We start from the raw sequence: 20,060 nt of genomic DNA, 5'->3' as shown, positions 1-20,060 counted from the left end.
ATAGTTTTATTGAAAACTATATAAAACTGTATTTAATTGCTTCATTTCCTATTTTAGGTTTGAAAGAGAAGATAGTGAGGAGCTTTGAAGTCTCCCCAGATGGGTCCTTCTTGCTCATAAATGGCATTGCTGGATATTTGCATTTGCTAGCAGTGAAGGTAAAGCATTATTATTGCTACTTGTTCTTCTCCCACAAGACACTAGTGTAGGGATAGTCTTGCACCTTAACTCAGTGTGTCCTTAAATCTGCATCTCCAAGTAGAGGAGCACAGGTGGGACTTGGAGAGAAGTTGTGGGCAGTTGGGGGAGACCTTTTGATTACAGGGAAAAATAAAGTTGAGTAGGTGCTAGAAAATAGAGAACTAGGTTGTTCTTACTCTACATGGTGTGATTCTTCTGTATACTTTCTAACAGTTTGATAAATAATATTTATTGTTTTAGACCAAAGAACTAATTGGAAGCATGAAAATTAATGGAAGGGTTGCAGCATCCACGTTCTCTTCAGATAGTAAGAAAGTATACACCTCTTCGGGTAAGACAACGACATGAAAGAAGCTAAGGATATTTTTACATTTTAAATTTTGGGCCAGGCGCGGTGGCTCACGTCTGTAATTCCACCACTTTGGGAGGGTGAGGAGGGCAGATCACTTGAGGTCAGCGGGTAAGACCAGCCTGGCCAACATGGTAAAACTCCGTCTCTACTGAAAATAAAAAAAGTAGCTGGGCATGGTGGCATGGGCCTGTAGTCCCAGCTGCTTGAGAGGCTGAGGTGGGAGAATCTCTTGAACCTGGGAGGCAGAGGTTGCAGTGAGCTGTGATTGGGCCACTGCAGTCCAGCCTGGGGGACAGAACGAGACTCCATCTCAATAAAAAATTTTTTTTTAGCCATCTATCCTGGGCGACAGAGCAAGACTCTGTCTCAAAAAACAAAAAACAGAAAACAAAAAAAAAACCTAGGACCAGGCGCGGTGGCTTATGCCTGTAATCCCAGCACTTTGGGAGGCTGAGGCGAGTGGATCATTTGAGGTCAGGAATTTAAGACCAGCCTGGCCAACATGGTAAGACCCTGTCTCTGCTAAAAATACAAAAATTAGCCAGGCATGCTGGCGTTCGCCTGTAATCCCAGCTAGTTGGGAGGCTGAGGCAGAGAATCACGAACCTGGGAGACAGAGGCTGCACTGAGGTGAGATCACGTCTCTCTCTCTATATATATACACACACACACACATATGTGTATATATACACACATATGTGTATATACACATACACACATATGTGTATATATACACATACACACATACACATATGTGTATATATACACATATGTGTATATATACACACACATATATACACACATACACCCGTGTATATACACATGTAGACACACATGTGTATATATACACACATATACACGTGTATATATACACACATACACACATATGTGTATATATACACACACGTGTATATATACACACATATACACACATATATGTGTATATTTAACAAAAAGTTGTGTTTGGTTTTAAAGTTTCTTTTTAGCTAGAAAATCAGATTTATTTTTAGAATTCATTTTTGTTGCCATTGCCTTCTCATTAATAATAGTGGAGGGCTAACAATTTAACATGCAGTTTTAACATGTTTGGGGAAAGAATGGGAAGATAATGCTTATTTAAAAGATTATTCAGGGGTAAATCATTCTCCTATGATTCCCCATACTATGAAAATTAAAATAAAATTTTATATGCCTTTTTTTCCCTATTCTATCTTTTGTCACTTGGTTTTCAGGAAACTTTCAGGGGGGCAAAGGAAAAACTTCCACTACAGTTTCATTTATATTAACATTCTTGAAATGACGAAATCGTAGAAATAGAGAATAGATTAGTGGTTGTGAGGGTTTAAGGAGGATTTGAGTGCAGGAGAGAAGTGGAGGTGGCTATAAAAGAGCAACAGGAGGGGTCCTTGTGGTGATGGGAAGTTTTGTGTCTTGACTGTATCAGTGTCACTATCCTGGTTGTAATGTTGTCCTGTATTTATGCAAAATGTTAACATTGGGGGGAAACTGGTAAAGAGTACACTGTGTTTTCTGTATTATTCCTTACAGTGTATGTGAATCTAAAAGGCATAATTTTAAATAAGTAGTCCTACCTTTCTTAAAAAGATAAGGCAGACATTATTTAAAAAAAGATGATTCATTTGAAGGTTTTCTGACTTTCTTTTTGAAAGTTACTTAAAATCATCAGCCCTTGTAGCAATACTCTCTTGACTTTGATAGTGTGTTAAATTTTCTACATTATTGTCCTTTCTGACATTTCTGTAGCTCTTTTGATTAACCTGCACTGTTCTGCTCTTCTACCTTTCTGACTTCCCTAAGTCTTCTTAAGTCTTACTGTCTATCCCAAAGGACCGTGGGGGCCATCCCTTGGGACAGCTACATAATCTTAGTTTAGCTAATGCTGTGTTTGGTAGCGGGAGGCTTTCAAGTGGTTCTGCTCTGTGAGTAGTAGTCAGCAACCTCTGTAAAGCATTTTAGCATAATTTTTATTTGACCTCAGCTAGGAGCATTTGGTAATATAACATTAATAAAATTAATAGCATTAATTAAAATTATTTTTTAACTTTTAAAAAGGATTAATTTTAGCATTAACATTAATTTTTGTTGTGTTTTTATCCTAGAATCAGACTTTCACAAGGTTATTTACATTTGTATGTTTTTAATCAATGCATATAAGGCCAGGAGCAGCTATATTTTCTGTATTATACTAGTTTTTGTGAGAAGAAAGAAACAGAAAGAGGAAGAAAGGAGGGAGGGAAGGAAGGAAGGAAAGAAAGATGGAAGGAAGGAAGGAAAGAAAGGAAGAATTAGTTCAGAGTAATATTCCTGATGAAATGGCCCTTGGCCCTGGGAGAGAGAGAGTCGGGAAGGGAGAAGAGGTTGGGGAGGGAAAAGAGGTGGGGAGGGTTGATCAGCAGAGGTACTGAGATTTGATATATGAATTGGACGCAGATGTAATGTATTTACAAATTTGGTCATGGCTGTGGAGATCTAATTTATCATAAGGTCCTAAGAAAACAGGGAAGGAGAAATCAAAAGTTGAGCCTTGGTAAGTTAGGGGTAATTTTGAAATTTTGATGGTTCTCTTCCTCTTTCTCCCCTTCTTTCTACTTTTCTTCTTCTTTTTTTTTTTTTGAGACAGAGTCTCACTCTGTTGCTTAGGCTGGAGTGCAGTGGCATGATCTCGGCTCACTGCAACCTCTGCCTCCTAAGTTCTAGCAATTTTCCTGCCTCAGCCTTCTGAGTAGCTGGAATTATAGGCGTATACCGCCATGCCCGGCTAATTTTTTGTATTTTAGTAGAGACGGGGTTTCCCTGTGTTGCCCAGGCTGGTCTCTAACTCCTGAGCTCAGGCAATCCACCTGCCTCGGCCTCCCAAAGTGCTAGGATTACAGGCGTGAGCTACCGCGCCCAGCCACTTCTTTTTTTTTTGAGACTGAGTCTTGTGTTGCCCAGGCTGGAGTGCAGTGGTGCGATCTCTGCTCACTGCAACCTCTGCCTCCCGGGTTCCAGCAGTTCTCCTGCCTCAGCCTCCTGGGTAGCTGGGATTACAGGCACACACCAACACATCGGCTAACTTTTGTATTTTTAATAGAGACAGGGTTTCATCATGTTGGCCAGGCTGGTCTCGAACTACTGACCTCAGGTGATCTGCCCGCCTTGGCCTCCCAAAGTGCTGGGATTATAGGCGTGAGCCACTGCGTGTGGACCCTTTTCTTATTCTGTATGGAGTCGTTTGTGTGATTAGTAACATATTGTTCACATTACACTGTTACATGTAAAGAATAATTTGAGATAAAAAGAGTTGAAGAATTTACCTTTTTCTAACTTTACTCGTTTTGTCTTTGTTTACTTATGGAATTCTTTTTTATTTTATTTTTTTTGAGACAGAGCATTGCTCTGTCTCCTAGGCTGGAGTGCAGTGGTGTGATCTTGGCTCACGGCATCCTCTGCCTCCTGGGTTCAGGCGATTCTCATGCCTCAGCCTCCCCGAGTAGCTGGGATTACAGGCATGTGCCACCACGGCCAGCTAATTTTTGTATTTTTAGTAGAGATGGTGATTCACCATTTTGGCCAGGTTGGTCTCGAACTCCTGGCCTCAAGTGATCCGCCTGCCTCGGCCTCCCAAAGTGCTGGGATTACAGGCATGAGCCACCATGCCTGGCCATCTCATGGATTCTTTGTTGCCTTTTTTGCCGTAAGTCATCAACTCATGACCATTTCATGCACTTGCTTTCTAGATGTTCTTGCTTTTGATCTCTTCCCATTTTAGTCTACTGAGAGACTAATCTTTAAACACTTTCCTTTATTATAACATTAATGTACCGGCAGACATATAAGACAAAGGTTTTAAAATTTGATCCTATTCAGTTTTCCCAAATGTGTTTTACTGCTGCTTAACCTGCACCCTTACTCTAGCCTGGAACATTTTATTTGTTAGGGAGTTGAAACTGAGATTCACTGAATTCTCATTGGGAGAATAAGAGTACATATGGAAGGGTGAACTTTAGAGCAATATCCTGCAAGGAAGGATATTGAGGTACTAGAAAAAGGAAGAGGTAAAATAGTGAGGATCCACTTTTGAGATGGATGTAGGGTCATTAGAGTAAACTATTTGTGCTTATTCATAAGCTTGTGTTTAGCATTTTTTTAATCATTTAAATAACTTGGTAATAGATAAATTGTGTGTGTCTTCTTAATTATATATTCACGTGTTCTGGATCCGTTCATTTTTCACTTCTTCCTCTTCCATCATCATTAACAGTTCGGTATCTAAATCACTAACCTTGCCTATTAGGTAGTCTAATACCTGTTGATAGATGTTGGAAGAGTTATGCTAGTGAGTGGTGTTTTGTTTTGCTTCAGATTTTTGCTTCAATAATTTATCTGAGTGGAACTTAGAAGCTTTTTCTAAAAGTTCAACTCAAACCAACAGCTTGTGATTTTTTCCTGTAAACCTGAAAGTACTGTCTATTAGTGACTAACTGATGCAGTTTTCTTCTGTGTATGTGAATGTATACAATAAATATTCTTAGGCTGGGCATGGTGGCTCACACCTGTAATCCCAGCACTTTGGGAGGCCAAGGCAGGTGGATCACCTGAGGTCAAGATTTCGAGACCAGCCTGGCCAACATGGTGAAACCCTGTTTCTACTAAAAATACAAACATTAGCTGGGCATGGTGGCACAAACCTGTAATCCCAGCTACTCGGGAGGCTGAGGCAGGAGAATCACTTGAACCCGGGAGGAGGAGGTTGCAGTGTGCCGAGATGGCGCAGTTACACTCCAGCCTGGGCGACGAGCAAAACTGCGTCTCAAAAAAAAAAAAAAAAAAAGGGAAAAAGAAAAAAGAAATATTCTTAGTCCAGTTTTCCAGAACTAGGAGGGTTATAATAGGTCTGTATTTGTAGTCTCCTATACTGTTAAGAGGGACTGAGAGTGGCCAGTTTACTTGCCTTTCAAGTTTAAAGCAAAATTAACAACTCTTTTTTTCGCTCTTTTATTCAGGGGATGGAGAAGTTTATGTTTGGGATGTGAACTCAAGGAAGTGCCTTAACAGATTTGTGGATGAAGGCAGTTTATATGGATTGAGCATTGCCACATCTAGGAATGGACAGTATGTTGCTTGTGGGTAAGTAAAGAGAGGTTCTTGTAACCTTAATCACATTGTGCTAATGAGAATATGTTGAGGAATATACTAGATGGTGCATGAGTAGTTCTCTTTATAAACTATTCAGTAATATGAAATTGGTCAACCCAGCTGAGCTTTTTTCATTTTATCATCTTTGTGCAGTGTTTAATAATAATATTACAGTAGTTCCCCCCTTATCTGCAGTTTCACTGTTTGTGGTTTTAGTTACCTGTGGTTAATCACAATCTGAAATCTATATAAGATATTTTGAGAGCAAGAGACCACATTCACGTAACTTTTATTAGGAAACATTGTTATAATTGTTCTGTTTTATTATTAGTTATGTTAGTCTGTTACTATGCCTAATTTATAAATTAAACTTTTTTATAGAGATGTGTGTATAGGAGAAAACACAGTACACATAGGGTTCAGTAATCCACAGTTTGAGGCATCCACTGGGGGTCTTGGAACATATGCCCTGCCGATAAGGAGGGATTACTATAATTGCAGTTGAACACCTTTTTAGCAAAGAAAATGCTGGCGCTACCTTATATCATTGTATTTTTTCCTATTTAAAATACCTGTTTGATCACATCAAGTTTTCCTGTAATTATTTTCAGCTTCTTGTCATTGATGAGGAGATAGAATAAGTAACTTTGGGTTTAAATCTTAAAGATACCTAAAGCATTTTTCCTTTATTCAGCTGGGGGTATAAATAAAAAACATGTTCCTAGGAAATACCATTTGCTAGTATTGTAGAAACTTTAAAAATATTATCTAGAACACATTTTATTGTGCTATTACTGAAAAAATTGGTTATTACACTGGGGAAAAGATGGCTGTGTTCTACTTGATTCTGAAGATGCAGGGTGGGAGGGTGAGGCATTGGATACTTCGCATTAATTCTAAGCTAACTTACTAAACCACTAATTAGCACCCATAATTCTGTAACTTCAAGAAGTAGGTTTTTATGATTTTCTTAGACCAAACACAGTTGAACCATGAAATGATTTCAGTCATATCCTCCCTGGGATGGGAAGTCAAGGGGTCTTGTCCAGAAACTTAGCATACTCTCTACTCTTTTTTCACTCTCTCCTTCCAGGTTAAAACTGGGGAAACTGCTTGTATATATATCCCTACCACCGTTTGCAAATTGGAGTTTGGGAGGAAAGGCAAGTAGAACTAGGCTATGGAGCTTGGAGACCAGGCCATCTACCTTAGGCAGTAAGACAGTAACAGATCCCTTGGAGGGAGAGTGCCCTGATGAAGGCCCCTTCCTTTCCTACCCATACCCGTGCCAAGCCAGTAGCGAGGGATGTCTCAGCACAAGCCAGGCATTTACCAGGGTAGTGTGCGCTATGGCAGCAATTCATGAGTAGCAGATCTTCTGGGAATAAAGCTCCTTTAAAATGAAGACTGCTGTTTAAACTCATTATAAGTAGTTTATTTATTTTTTTTATTATACCTTTTAAGTTTTAGGGTATATGTGCACAATGTGCAGGTTTCTTACATATGTATACATGTGCCATGTTGGTGTGCTGTACCCATTAAATTTAGCAGTAGGTATATCTCCTAATGCTATCCCTCCCCCCTCCCCCCAACAGGCCCCGGTATGTGATGTTCCCCTTCCTGTGTCCATTATAAGTAGTTTTAAGAACTGCATTTGCCTCTGTGTGGGGCAAGAAAAACTGCGCAAAAATGATCTTCACTCAGATTTGTGAAGCCAGTCTTCCTTGCCCTCTCTTTTTTGTATCACTTTTTATTAGCCCCCTTTGAAGGGCCTATATAGGAAAGAATCTAATACTAGTAGCTTAAACTCATTTAATTTTAATTGCCCTTCAGTGCAATTGATTTCTGATGTGCTTGGCCAAAGACCGTTTAAGCTTTTAGAATCTTAAAGTTATTCTTAAAGAATCTTAAGCAAATCTTTAAGCTTTTAGAAGAGGAAGAAAGGACAGGGAGATGAGCCTTGAGGTCACTGCAGCAGTAGGCAGGCATCAGGTAATGAGTCACCAGGACAGTAGGAATGGCAATAGGGGAATAGGCAAAGGATGTTTGTAATGTATTTGATAAATGCTTAGAAGATGGGGAGTGGGAGAGAAGTATTCACATTCTCAGGCTCCAGGCCTGTGCAACCAGAGGAGTGGAATTGTCATTGAAGGGAGGGGGAAGGAGGGGAGGAGGGGTGATGGTGTTAGAGGAGATAATATGCATGTGGCCACCCCCACAAACCGTTAGGAATGCAGTGCATAATTAGGACTAAAGGCACTGATTTGGATGTGGTGGGTGATAGGTGGTCTGTGAGAGTAAATGAGATGAATGAGACACTAGAAGTAGGTTGGAAATAGAATCCTGCGGACAAGAATCAGTGGAGAAAGAGGTGACTGTGAAGGAATCAGGATGCAAGAAGAGTCAGTAAAGTTTAGCCTTCAAGAAGTCAACAGACGGGGGAGAATTTGAATTCTGTTTTCGACCTGTTTGTTTGGAGATTCTATAGGACATCTGTGGCTATAGTGATAGCTGGTCTCTTTGTAACATATGATTCCTGTAAATACCAGTTTGTGGAGTTAAATCTGTATTCACTTAGGTTGTGAAAGCCCTTTTACTTGTTTTTTAATCTATTTTAATCCCTTTTCTCTTTGTAGTTCTAATTGTGGAGTGGTAAATATATACAATCAAGATTCTTGTATCCAAGAAACAAACCCAAAGCCAATAAAAGCTATAATGAACTTGGTTACAGGTGTTACTTCTCTGACCTTCAATCCTACTACAGAAATCTTGGCAATTGCTTCAGAAAAAATGAAAGAAGCAGTCAGATTGGTAAATATTTCATTACCCCTTTATTATTGTTCATTTTTAAATTTAAGTTGAAAACATGCAAGAGTAACAGGAAAGGAGAGCGTTGAATTATTTTTAAAACAGTGGCTTCTTTTGATATAGGAATTATTAGTATTGTAGTTTTTGGATGTGGTTGTTGGAAGGATGCACAGTAGCCACCACATTTGATTATGTCAGTTCTTTCAGTAAAGCTTTGCTGTCCATTCTCACCATTCCTAAAGTGGTCCTCATTTTCAGAGGTTTCTTTTAGTATTAATGTTAAGGACTATATTTAAGGCAGACACTTCATTCCTTCACAATTTTCTTTCCTCATTTACCTTTTTAAGGCCTATTATCTTAACTGAACGGAGGCAATTCTCGGGTTTTGAAAGTAAGTTGAACTTGAAAATTAAATTTTATGAAAGTATTGTAATTTAAATAGCTAGGTAGTACCTTTGAATATACCCTTTGTGTCAGGAATCTGCAGGACCACCTCCAGGTTTGGTGGCTAACTAGAGACGACTTCCAGGACTCTGCATATGTTCATTGAACTCATGACTAAAATGTATTGCAGTGAAAAGGATACAAAGCAAAATCAGCAAAGGGAAAGGGTACATGGAGTAAAGTCTGGAGGAAACCTTCTAAGAGTCCTCTTCTAGTAGAGTCACACAGGACAGTTTAATTCCTCCAGTAATGAGTTGTAACAACAAGTGTTAAGTGTTTTCTACCTGGGAAGCTCATTAGAGACTCATTGCAGAAGGTTTTTACTGGGACTTCATATAGGTACCCTCTGCTTAGCATGTACCAAAATTCTAGATTCCCAGAAGAAAAGCCAGGTGTTTAGCATAAATCACATTGTTTGTACAAACAGCTTAGGCACAGTGAGCTACCCATATCATTTAGGGAAAGTTTCATGCCAGTATAGGGACTGTGTGCTAGTCAAGTTCTCCGACATTATGCAATGGCCACCCTTGTAAGCAGACCTTTCTGTTTTTTTTTTTTTTTTTTTGAGACCAAGTCTCTCTTTGTTGCTCAGGCTGGAGTGCAGTGGTGCGATCTCGGCTCACTGCAACCTCCGCCTCCTGGGTTCAAGCGATTCTTCTGCCTCAGCCTCCTGAGTAGCTGGGATTATAGGCATGCGCCACCATGCCCAGCTAATTTTTGTATTTTTTTTTTTTAGTAGTGACGGGGTTTCACCATTTTGGTCAGGCTGGTCTCGAACTCCCGACCTCATGGTCTGCCTGCCTCGGGCTCCCAAAGTGCCGGCCGGGATTACAGGAGTGAGCCGCCGCGCCCAGCCCAGAACTTCCTAAGGATGGCAGCCTCGGGCCTATGTAAACTCTTTTCTGCCCAACATCAGAGCTCACTTTCAGTGTCACCCCATCTCTGTGAAGTTTCCTACTCTTCAGGCAGAGCCAATTTCCTCATTCATTTAACAATTTTTTGCTCAAGGCACCAGGTATACAGAAGGCATAGAACTTTGAATAGCAGAATTACGTTTGCTGCTGTGTGTGTACTGCCAGATTGTATGCACTTTACAAAGTGTGTTATTTTTATTGTGCTCACTTGGCAAAAAGCCTTGCATCTGCCATCAGCTTTGTATTAGAATATATCATTTACAAAGATTTAGAAACAGTTCTACAAAAAGTTTGAGCCAAATAACAGTTCTTCAGAGGATTAACTTAACCAAAGTAAACAGTTAATAAAGGGCAGAATTGTGATTTAGATTCCACATTTTTTTCTAGCAGTTCATTGGTTTTCTGGCTGAATTCCACAGAATCCTAGATTCTGCACAGGGCTTTATATGGCATGTAGGGCAAGGAGGAGGCTAAGCTCCTTACTTGTATCATGTAGAGCAGTGTCATTGTTGTCTGTGGTATATATTGGGATTCTGCATATGATTTCCTTAAGAAATGTTTTGTTGTGCTGGGCATGTGGCTCAGACCTGTAATCCCAGCACTTTGGGAGGCTGAGGTGGGTGGATCACTTGAGGTCAGGAGTTCAAGACCAGCCTGGCCAACATGGTGAAACCCCATCTGTACTAAAATTACAAATATTAGCTGGGCATTGTGGTGGGCGCCTGTAATCCCAGGTACTCAGGAGGCTGAGGCAGGAGAATCGCTTGAGCCTGGAAGGTGGAGGTTGCAGTGAGCCGAGATCGTGCCTCTGTACTCCAGCCTGGGTGACAGAGTAAGACTCTGTCTCAAAAACAATAACAACAACAACAAAATGGTTTGCTGGAAAAAGAATGAAAATTACAGCATAGCATTTTATTGCTATGCTGTTGAATGAATCATTTGATAAATGAGAAGGTTCTAATTCAAGTCAGCTTTAAAATCCCTGCTCCCTAATGGGAGTGGTATACTAGTAATATTAACCTTTTATCACTTTAATGGTAGTAAATTGTTTTAGAAAACCATGGGATCTATCTCCTCTTGACATAATATATTCTGCAAGACACATAATAGTTCTGCATTGTTTGCTTCAGTGATCATGACAGCATTTATATTTTTTTTATTGTGGCAAAATCACACAAGGAATTCATTAGTAAAAGCCAAATACAGTTTTTAAATGGTAGTCAACCATAATGTCTAATGGAAAGAAGCCAGGCATAGCAGCTCCATAATGCCTTGGTAAAACGTTGTTAGCATTGTTAGCATTGTTAAATGCAATCAATTCCTTATAATGATCCAGACGGTTTTGTCATCCCATTACAAAGCACTGTGAATTTAAGCTGTTGGAATAGTAGGAGACTCAGAAGTCAAATTCCTGTTACATTGAGAATTTTGGATGTAGTAGAACGTCATGGAACTTTCTACCCATTAAATCAAGGATGAGCGAGCTTTTTACTTGTTGAATTTTGATATCTGGACACTTAACTGTTGTGATAGAAATGGTATTAGAAAGCCGGCTGCGGTGGCTCATGCCTGTAATCCCAGCACTTTGTGAGGCCGAGGCAGACAGATCACCTGAGGCCAGGAGTTAAAGAAGTTGGATCTTTATAGGCATTTTTCCTAATTAATAGTTCAATTATAGCTTTTAAAATGGGGGCTATAAATAGATGTCAGAGCACAGCATAGTTTTAATCAGGTGAGATCATTGGCCTGAGGGAAGATTCACCAATGCATTGAGAGATTACACTGGGGAATTTTGCAGGTAGATGCTATTGATCTCTTAGGAGGACATTGTAAACAATCCCCCTCCTTTTCCCGATATTCCAAGTCAGTAGCAGAGAGAAAGTTTAAACATAGGTCAGGTGCAGTGGCCCACACCTTCATCCCAGCACTTTGAGAGGCCAAGGTGAGAGGATCACTTGAGGCCAGGAGTTCGAGACCAGCCTGGCCAACATGGTGAAACCCCATTTCTACTAAAAATACAAAAATTAGCTGGGTGTGGTGGCCCACACCTGTAATCCCGGCTACTCAGGAGGCTGAGACAGAAGAATTGCTTGCCCTCAAGAGGCGGAGGTTGCAGTGAGCTGAGATCGCGCCACTGTACTCCAGCCTGGGCAACAGAGTGAGTGAGACTTGATCTCCAAAAAAAAAAAAGAAGTCATTCAGATAGAAAGGTTGGTTCTAGTGTGTTTTGATGAGGAAGAGTCAGAAAACCAGCTCCCCAAACTTCAAAGTCATTCCAGGAAAGTTGGTGAGTGAATGCCTGAGGCATAGTTTCATAGTATCAGGTGAATAGGGTGGGAACAAAAGGCAGAGGTAGAACAGCTTTGTCCTCAGCCCTTGCAGCAAATGTTTTTTTCCTGATCATCTGCTTTCTTGATGATTTGGATCATCTGTTCATAGTTGGGGCATGCTTGAAGGATACAAACTTAAAATAACCCAAGCGAAACACAGTTAAGCTAAGGTACTTATCACAAATTTATATAATATCTGCCTTCCCAAATTAAATGTAAATAAATTTTGCAATATCCACGTTGTGGCTTCTCTCTGTAAAACAGGAGTCTGCTTTTTTACTAAGTGCTTGAAAAAATATATATACTTAAAAGTAATTTCTCGAGGAACCTGTATAGACAGTGGTATTTAAGAACTTTAGAAGTGAAGTCCAAATTGAGGTACTGCCAACTTCTTAGCTTTAATGGGTCAAGACCACTTCTCATTAGCACCATCGCCTTCACATTGATGCCACGCTGTGCAGGCAGAACCTGCCTTCTGGCAAAGTTGAAAATAATTGAATGTGGCTTGGAGATTCACTGTAAACAGTATTTTCTTGACAAAATGGTCAGTAAGTATGTATCAGAATTTGGCCTAATATGTGACTGACTGACGCCAGTTTAATAGGTGTATGTATCAGTGGTTTTTACCCAGCACTTGCCTGTGAAAATCACTTTGATTGATGGTATAAAGTCGGACCTAAAAGTGTGGAGGATGACTGACTGCCCAGCTGAATGATAACAGTTGTATATATTTGAACATGAAGGTGCTATATCTCTTGGAAGAGCTAGAGAACATCTGAAAGTGAGCGTTGTTACAATTGTGGCCTAAAGGTAACTGCTTCCACACCTGGGTTTTATTCATCCACAAATTGGGTGAGGACCTGTCTCAACTCTCCTGAACTTAGGAAGTAGACTCTGGAAAAAGAGACTGTGTGTGTTCCTCCTCATGCTTACGTCTGGCTTTGAGGTGAGCTTTTGGCTCTCTCTAAATCAGAACAGTTTCACTTGGAGTTAGATTTTCATGATTCAGCCCTCTTCGAGGAGAAATTGTAAAAGGCAAAGAGTATATACAATAGTTGAAAATTAAAAGTACAAAATGGCAATTTTATGATAGTAGAATATATGTGGTATGACTTTGCCTAGGCTTCAGTTATGTAAAATCAGACTTTATAATGTTTAATTTTTTTCACCATTTAACTAACCAGATGAATCTTCATGTTTAAAATCTCTTTTCCCTGTGATCAGATTTTAGTATGCTTTACTGTGGTCATTAAGCTAGAGTGGGTACTTCTTACTTTAGTTTATTCGTTAATTTACTCATTCAGCAAACATTTGAATCTTTGAGGCATCATGCTGTACTGACGCTTTTTTCTCTTTCCTCCTTTTCTGCTCAGTTAATAACACATTAAAGATCAAATTTTATAATGTGTACACATGGACACAGAGAGTAGAATAATAGGCATTGGAGACTTGGAAGGGTGGGAGCATGGGAGAGGGATAGGGGACGAGAAATTATCTGATGGGTACAGTGTACATCAAGCTTGTCCAACCCACAGCCCAGGACGGTTTGATTGTGGCCCAACACTAATTTGTAAATTTTCTTAAAATATGAGTTTTTTTTTTTTTAGCTCATCACCTGTCGTTAGTGTTAGTGTATTTTATGTGTGGCCCAAGACAATTCTTCCGTTGTGGCCCAGGGAAGCCAAAAGATTGGACACCCCTGTCCACCATTGGAGTGATGGTGACACTTAAGAGCCTAGACTTCACCACTGCGCAAGAAATTCATGTAGCAAAACTGCAGTTGTATCTCTTAACTATAAAGTAATAAAAAAATGAAAGATCAAACAATTTTGGAACACTTTGCTGCACTAATAGACTGTACTTTCTTGTGTGCTACAATCAAAATGAGCTTTATGTTTCAGCTGAAATATAGAATGAAGATAACAATTTAAGAAACATGAGCTCCCAGTTGTTACACTTTAAAGCTTTTTATTATCTCCTGCAGGTTCATCTTCCTTCCTGTACAGTATTTTCAAACTTCCCAGTCATTAAAAATAAGAATATTTCTCATGTTCATACCATGGATTTTTCTCCCAGAAGTGGATACTTTGCCTTGGGGAATGAAAAGGGCAAGGCCCTGATGTATAGGTAGGTATTATTTATGTTTAAAAGTCAGAGATACCTATAAACTACTTCTGACTGTATGAAGAGATACTATATATTCTTAATTCTACAGTTAATAAATTGTAGTCTGTTTATCTTGACTCTCATCTTCATTATCTTACTTTGGGTAATTTTATTTTATTATTATATTTTAAGTTTTAGGGTACATGTGCACACTGTGCAGGTTTGTTACATGTGTATACATGTGATATGTTGGTGTGCTGCACCTATTAACTCGTCATTTAGTATTAGGTATATCTCCTAATGCTATCCCTCCCCCCTCCCCCACCCACAACAGTCCCTGGAGTGTGATGTTCCCCTTCCTGTGTCCATGTGTTCTCATTGTTCAATTCCCACCTATGAGTGAGAATACGCGGTGTTTGGTTTTTTGTCCTTGCGATAGTTTGCTGAAAATGATGGTTTCCAGTTTCATCCATGTCCCTACAAAGGACATGAACTCTTCATTTTTTATGGCTGCATAGTATTCCATGGTGTATATGTGCCACATTTTCTTAATCCAGTCTATTGTTGTTGGACGTTTAGGTTGGTTCCAAGTCTTTGCTGTTGTGAATAGTGCCGCAGTAAACATATGTGTGCATGTGTCTTTATAGCAGTATGATTTATAATCCTTTGGGTATATACCCAGTAATGGGATTGCTGGGTCAAATGGTATTTCTAGTTCTAGATCCCTGAGGAATCACCACACTGACTTCCACAATGGTTGAACTAGTTTACAGTCCCACCAACAGTGTAAAAGTGTTCCTATTTTTCCACATCCTCTCCAGCACCTGTTGTTTCCTGACTTTTTAATGATCGCCATTCTGACTGGTGTGAGATGGTATCTCATTGTGGTTTTGATTTGCATTTCTCTGATGGCCAGTGATGATGAACATTTTTTCATGTGTTTTTTGGCTGCATAAATGTCTTCTTTTGAGAAGTGTCTGTTCATATCCTTTGCCCACTTTTTGATAGGGTTGTTTGTTTTTTTCTTGTAAATTTGTTTGAGTTCATTGTAGATTCTGGATATTAGCCCTTTGTCAGATGAGTAGGTTGTGAAAATTTTCTCCCATTTTGTGGGTTGCCTGTTCACTCTGATGGTAGTTTCTTTTGCTGTGCAGAAGCTCTTTAATTAGATCCCATTTGTCAATTCTGGCTTTTGTTGCCATTGCTTTTGGTGTTTTAGACATGAAGTCTTTGCCCATGCCTATGTTCTGAATGGTATTGCCTAGGTTTTCTTCTAGGGTTTTTATGGTTTTAGGTCTAACATGTAAGTCTTTAATCCATCTTGAATTAATTTTTGTATAAGGTGTGAGGAAGGGGTCCAGTTTCAGCTTTCTCCATATGGCTAGCCAGTTTTCCCAGCACCATTTATTAAATAGGGAATCCTTTCCCCATTGCTTGTTTTTGTCAGGTTTGTCAAAGATCAGATGGTTGTAGATATGCAGCATTATTTCTGAGGGCTCTGTTCTGTTCCGTTGGTCAATATCTCTGTTTTGGTACCAGTACCCTGCTGTTTTGGTTACTGTAGCCTTGTAGTATAGTTTGAAGTCAGGTAGCGTGATGCCTCTGGCTTTTGTACTTTTGGCTTAGGATTGACTTGGCAATGTGGGCTCTTTTTTGGTTCCATATGAACTTTAAAGTAGTTTTTTCCAATTCTGTGAAGAAAGTCGTTGGTAGCTTGATGGGGATGGCATTGAATCTATAAATTACCTTGGGCAGTACTTTGGGTAATTTTCTACCATAAAATGTCACTAGCAGGAAAGTTCACCTGGGGAATATATATATTTTTTGGAAAGCACTATTTTGAGAATGTCAAATTGAGAAAAAGTAGCCACTTTAATAATATTTCCACTTTCTTCGTGCCTTATGTTTAGATTAGCTTTTGCTGATTTAATAATTCAGTTTACTCCACTAGACTTAGTTGATTTCTTTTTAAAAGGTGTTTCTTTCCCTGTAGCTGTAAGCTGTAAATAAGGGTGTTAACCACAAAGATAACCAAAACTTATATGCGCTGTCCAGGTTCTTTTCTGTACCCAACATACTTGGCTATAAAACAGGAACAAACAAAACCTAATTGCATCATTGCTAGAAGATATAGGTGACAAGGTGGAGCTTTAGGGAGAACTAAAGAGCTTTCAGTAGAAAACTTGTGATGTAAATCGCAGCCCTCTTTCCTTGCTCCTTGTGTTGGTAGTGAATGCTACATAGAACCCTGTGTTTATGTTTGTATGCTTTAGGGAATTCCTGCTTTCAAAGTGGACTAAAATCTGGAGTGAAGAAAAGGAGGAATGTAAATTGGTTTTGAGGAAATAGTTGTGAAAGGAGAATATACCAGACAATAATGTGGTTTACAGTTCTACTTACTTTGAAAGGAAAACAGGTTATACCAGGATAATTTCATCAGTCTCATTTCAGATCAGATTTGGAGTGGTTCTGTTTCAGTTTGTATTTTATAAAAGGATGCAGATTCTTATTGCACTTAGAATTTTCTTCCAAATCCTTTGGTATTTTTATAACTGAAATTTTCTTTTCTCTAAGACCCAAAGGCCATTAGATTTTCCACCAGAGCATTGCTTTTTAGAATGACACTGTTTCTAGCTATGCCAGTGACTGGAATTGACTGATGACATTTTTATTGATTATGTCTGATCAGGTATTTCATAGACCCCCCCATGGGAAACTTTGGAGTAAGCTTACTCATGTTATCTAAAATCTGAGGCGTTCAGATCCTCCAGAATGTCAGATTGAGGAGTCTGAATCTAACTGCTTGGTGTGAATGATTGTGATTACATATTTTTCCCACTAAAATCTTCCTAAGTGCCATTCTGTGATCTAATTGAAAACACTGTGGATAATTACAAAGTTGTTTAGATGACTTATTTGTTACTTTTCCAGGTTGCACCATTACTCAGACTTCTAAAGAGACTATTTGAAGTAAGAAAACCCTTTTCTTACAAATTCTGCAGGTTTTAAGATTACACCCATTGCTGTCAGTTGGTGGAAGCAGCACATTAGCTGAGCTTTGTTTCTCTACCCCTAGGTTACTGTATCTTTATTTAGAGGGGTGGGTTGGAAGTAGATAGGAACTGTCTAGCTGAAGTTGGACCCTCCTTTCTTATCCTAAATCACAACAATCTGGCGCAGTTCTTCTGAGGTCTGATCTCTAATGTTGCATTCAATAATTCTCATCAAAATTGTAATTACTGAACATGTTTAATCCAAAAAGACTTAATAACACAGAGAGATGGGTCTTCAGATATAGCTATAGCTCGTATGAGCTTAAATCCTCTTGTTATGTATATGTTTCTTGAGAGATTAGCAGCTTGCCCTGTTTCATAGAGCTAGATAATGGGGCTGGCCATTAGTTCTGCTGCCCAATATTTAAAACCATAGAACATCCTTCCCTTCTCATGGTGTCCTTTCGGGCCTGAGATGTGGTGGTTCTGAGATTGAGCTTTGCAATTGGCCTCTTCATCACAGTTGACTGTTTGGTCTCCTCAGAGATTAATGAATGTTGTGGGACTTTGAGAATGCAGATAGATTTAATTAGGCAAAGGATTTTTAAAGGTACAGGCATTTTGGGCAAAGCTTTAGCAAGGAGGGGAAAGCAGTTTAGCTATCCTGTCTCTAAAGATTACATTGCCAGTACGTGTTTGTTGATGACCAGCAGCTGTAAATCAGGTATGTAATTTCTTTTGTTCTTTCCTCAGGTCCAGTTGAGTCACAAGAGAAGCCTGTCTTGATATATCATCTCAGAAACTTTCCTGAATGTGTGATAATATATGGAAAATGATTTATAGATCCAGCTGTGCTTAAGAGCCAGTAATGTCTTAATAAACATGTGGCAGCTTTTGTTTGAAAATAAGTGTATCTGGTTCTTCCCTCCACCCCCAACACACACACACAAACTTGGATGCATTTAAGACTAAACATGAGAAATTGGAAACACCTGTCTGTAGCCAAAAATAATATAAGCAGATTTTCTTATACTTCTCATACAGCTAACCCTGATGCATAGATCTCTTCCTGAATAGATCCCCCTTCCTGAATAGATCTCTCCATGCTTTAGGGGATCAGCTAACAGGTAGTCTCGAGCTGTGGAGGTCAGTCGGCTTGATATGAGAGCAGTGAAATCTCACGTAGTGAAGTTTGAACTTCCAAGTCTTCCAGGAAGGGTGATTTTGGAAATGAAAAGGCTTGTCTGGGCTTATTACTTCAAATCTTTGTCATTGTCATTTGAAGAGGAGCCATAGTAAACCTGGTAGCCTTGTCCTACAGATTATTAGCCACTGCCCTTCCTGGAAATGTTCATTATGCCAACTTAAATGTTTAATTTGTATTTCAAGGTTGACAGCTGGCTCCATAGTTCTCTTATCATAATATAACCTTGCTTGAGACCAGTCCTTAACATTTCTTAGGAAGAACTGATACTATGTCATGCATTTAGGAAATATTAAAGGGGTTGGGCGGGTGTTACGAGAAGTATCAAGTTAGGTCTAATAGCTTTCAGCCCCACCCTCTACTAAAACGTGGAAGAGAGAAGTCAGGGCGGAGGAGGGAGTTTTTCCAGCAACAGAAAGTAGCTCTGCCCAGTGAAGTAATAGGTTCCAGGTCAGTGGAGAGTCCCTTCGTGTCTTCAAGGCTCTCCTGGGTCAGCTGGAGAGGACGTAGGACATAGAGCAGTCCAATAGGTATGGGTTGTGTTAACTTATCCCAGTGTCTTTCTAAAAGAACATTTTCTGTTGAGATGGACTGTTGCAATCTAATTGTGGAGACCCTTCCCCTACTTCCTCCTTTTTCAGCAACTTTTTCCATAGTAAATACTATTAATGCTAAAACCTCGAATTCCTGAAACCAGTGGGCTTGTTAGTGCTATTTCTCTCTCCCATTGCTAGAGGGCAGCATTGGATCACATGAATAGTTGAAGGCAAGGGCTTTTGGAGCTTTTTGCTGTCACCTTGTCCTTAGCTTCAGCTAAATCATTTCAGAAATGGACACCAAGCCTTGTATGTGCTTATTTTGTGTATGGTTTTCAGTTCCCAGAAGTGTGACAATTTATAGGAACTTATCCTACAGAAAATGATGGAAGCAGAGTCTAAATTTTAACTGTTCTTTGTTAAACTCTCTAGATCATTTTTATACACTACTAGGAGCAGAATAAAGAATCCAGTTCTAATCTCCAAGGTAGACAGATGTACTATTTGTTCTACAGACAGAGTTGCTACTAATCCTGTGTCTTGTATTTTAATGTTTAATATTTTTTCCCCCTCAATGAGAGTTAGGGATTTGAGTCAGACTTTCATTGCATCTCCTTGTAACCAGTGCCAAGCTAATTCTTCAAGGAAATGAGATCCATAGCCATGAAATTCTTTATAGATGCTCTTTTGGCAGTTGGCTCTTTTATGATAGCGTGAAAGTGGCTCATGTCTCTGTTTTGGGGGGAACCATCTTGAGCTGTGAGGTGATATTTTGCCATCCAGAGCCACACAGGATGTACTTGGGTATACTTTGAGTGGTAAATCGACAAGTTGAAATCTTCGATGTGTCCCATTCATCTCTCCCCCACCTCCTCACTAATAATTAGTGAACCAAAGAATGATTAGTCTTATGAAGACGTTTCCTCTGTTTAAACAAAGTACAGGTTAAAAGTCATTTGCCTTACCGATGGACGTTAAGTGTGTGTGTATGTGTGTGTTTCTGGTGCGGATATGTAACCTGTTATAAGCCGAC

At 39.4% G+C, this 20,060-nt stretch overlaps 1 protein-coding gene across 1 annotated transcript in view; it reads left to right on the top strand.

Annotated features, from left to right (window-relative positions):
* Positions 1 to 18,192, top strand: part of UTP18 (UTP18 small subunit processome component) — a 37,245-nt gene extending 19,053 nt beyond the window's left edge. Inside the window, exons 8-14 of the mRNA XM_024234991.3 lie at positions 58 to 158; positions 442 to 532; positions 5,560 to 5,683; positions 8,329 to 8,503; positions 14,173 to 14,315; positions 17,226 to 17,264; positions 18,041 to 18,192. Coding sequence (XP_024090759.2) covers positions 58 to 158; positions 442 to 532; positions 5,560 to 5,683; positions 8,329 to 8,503; positions 14,173 to 14,315; positions 17,226 to 17,250 — 659 coding nt within the window. The 3' untranslated portion in view covers positions 17,251 to 17,264; positions 18,041 to 18,192. The remainder of the gene's footprint in view (positions 1 to 57; positions 159 to 441; positions 533 to 5,559; positions 5,684 to 8,328; positions 8,504 to 14,172; positions 14,316 to 17,225; positions 17,265 to 18,040) is intronic.
* The last annotated feature ends 1,868 nt before the right edge of the window (positions 18,193 to 20,060 follow it).

This window comes from Pongo abelii, chromosome 19 (assembly GCF_028885655.2).
Source record: "Pongo abelii isolate AG06213 chromosome 19, NHGRI_mPonAbe1-v2.0_pri, whole genome shotgun sequence".
NCBI lineage: Eukaryota > Metazoa > Chordata > Mammalia > Primates > Hominidae > Pongo > Pongo abelii.
Note: the sequence above shows the minus strand (reverse complement) of the source record. Positions and strands in the feature narration are given on the sequence as shown.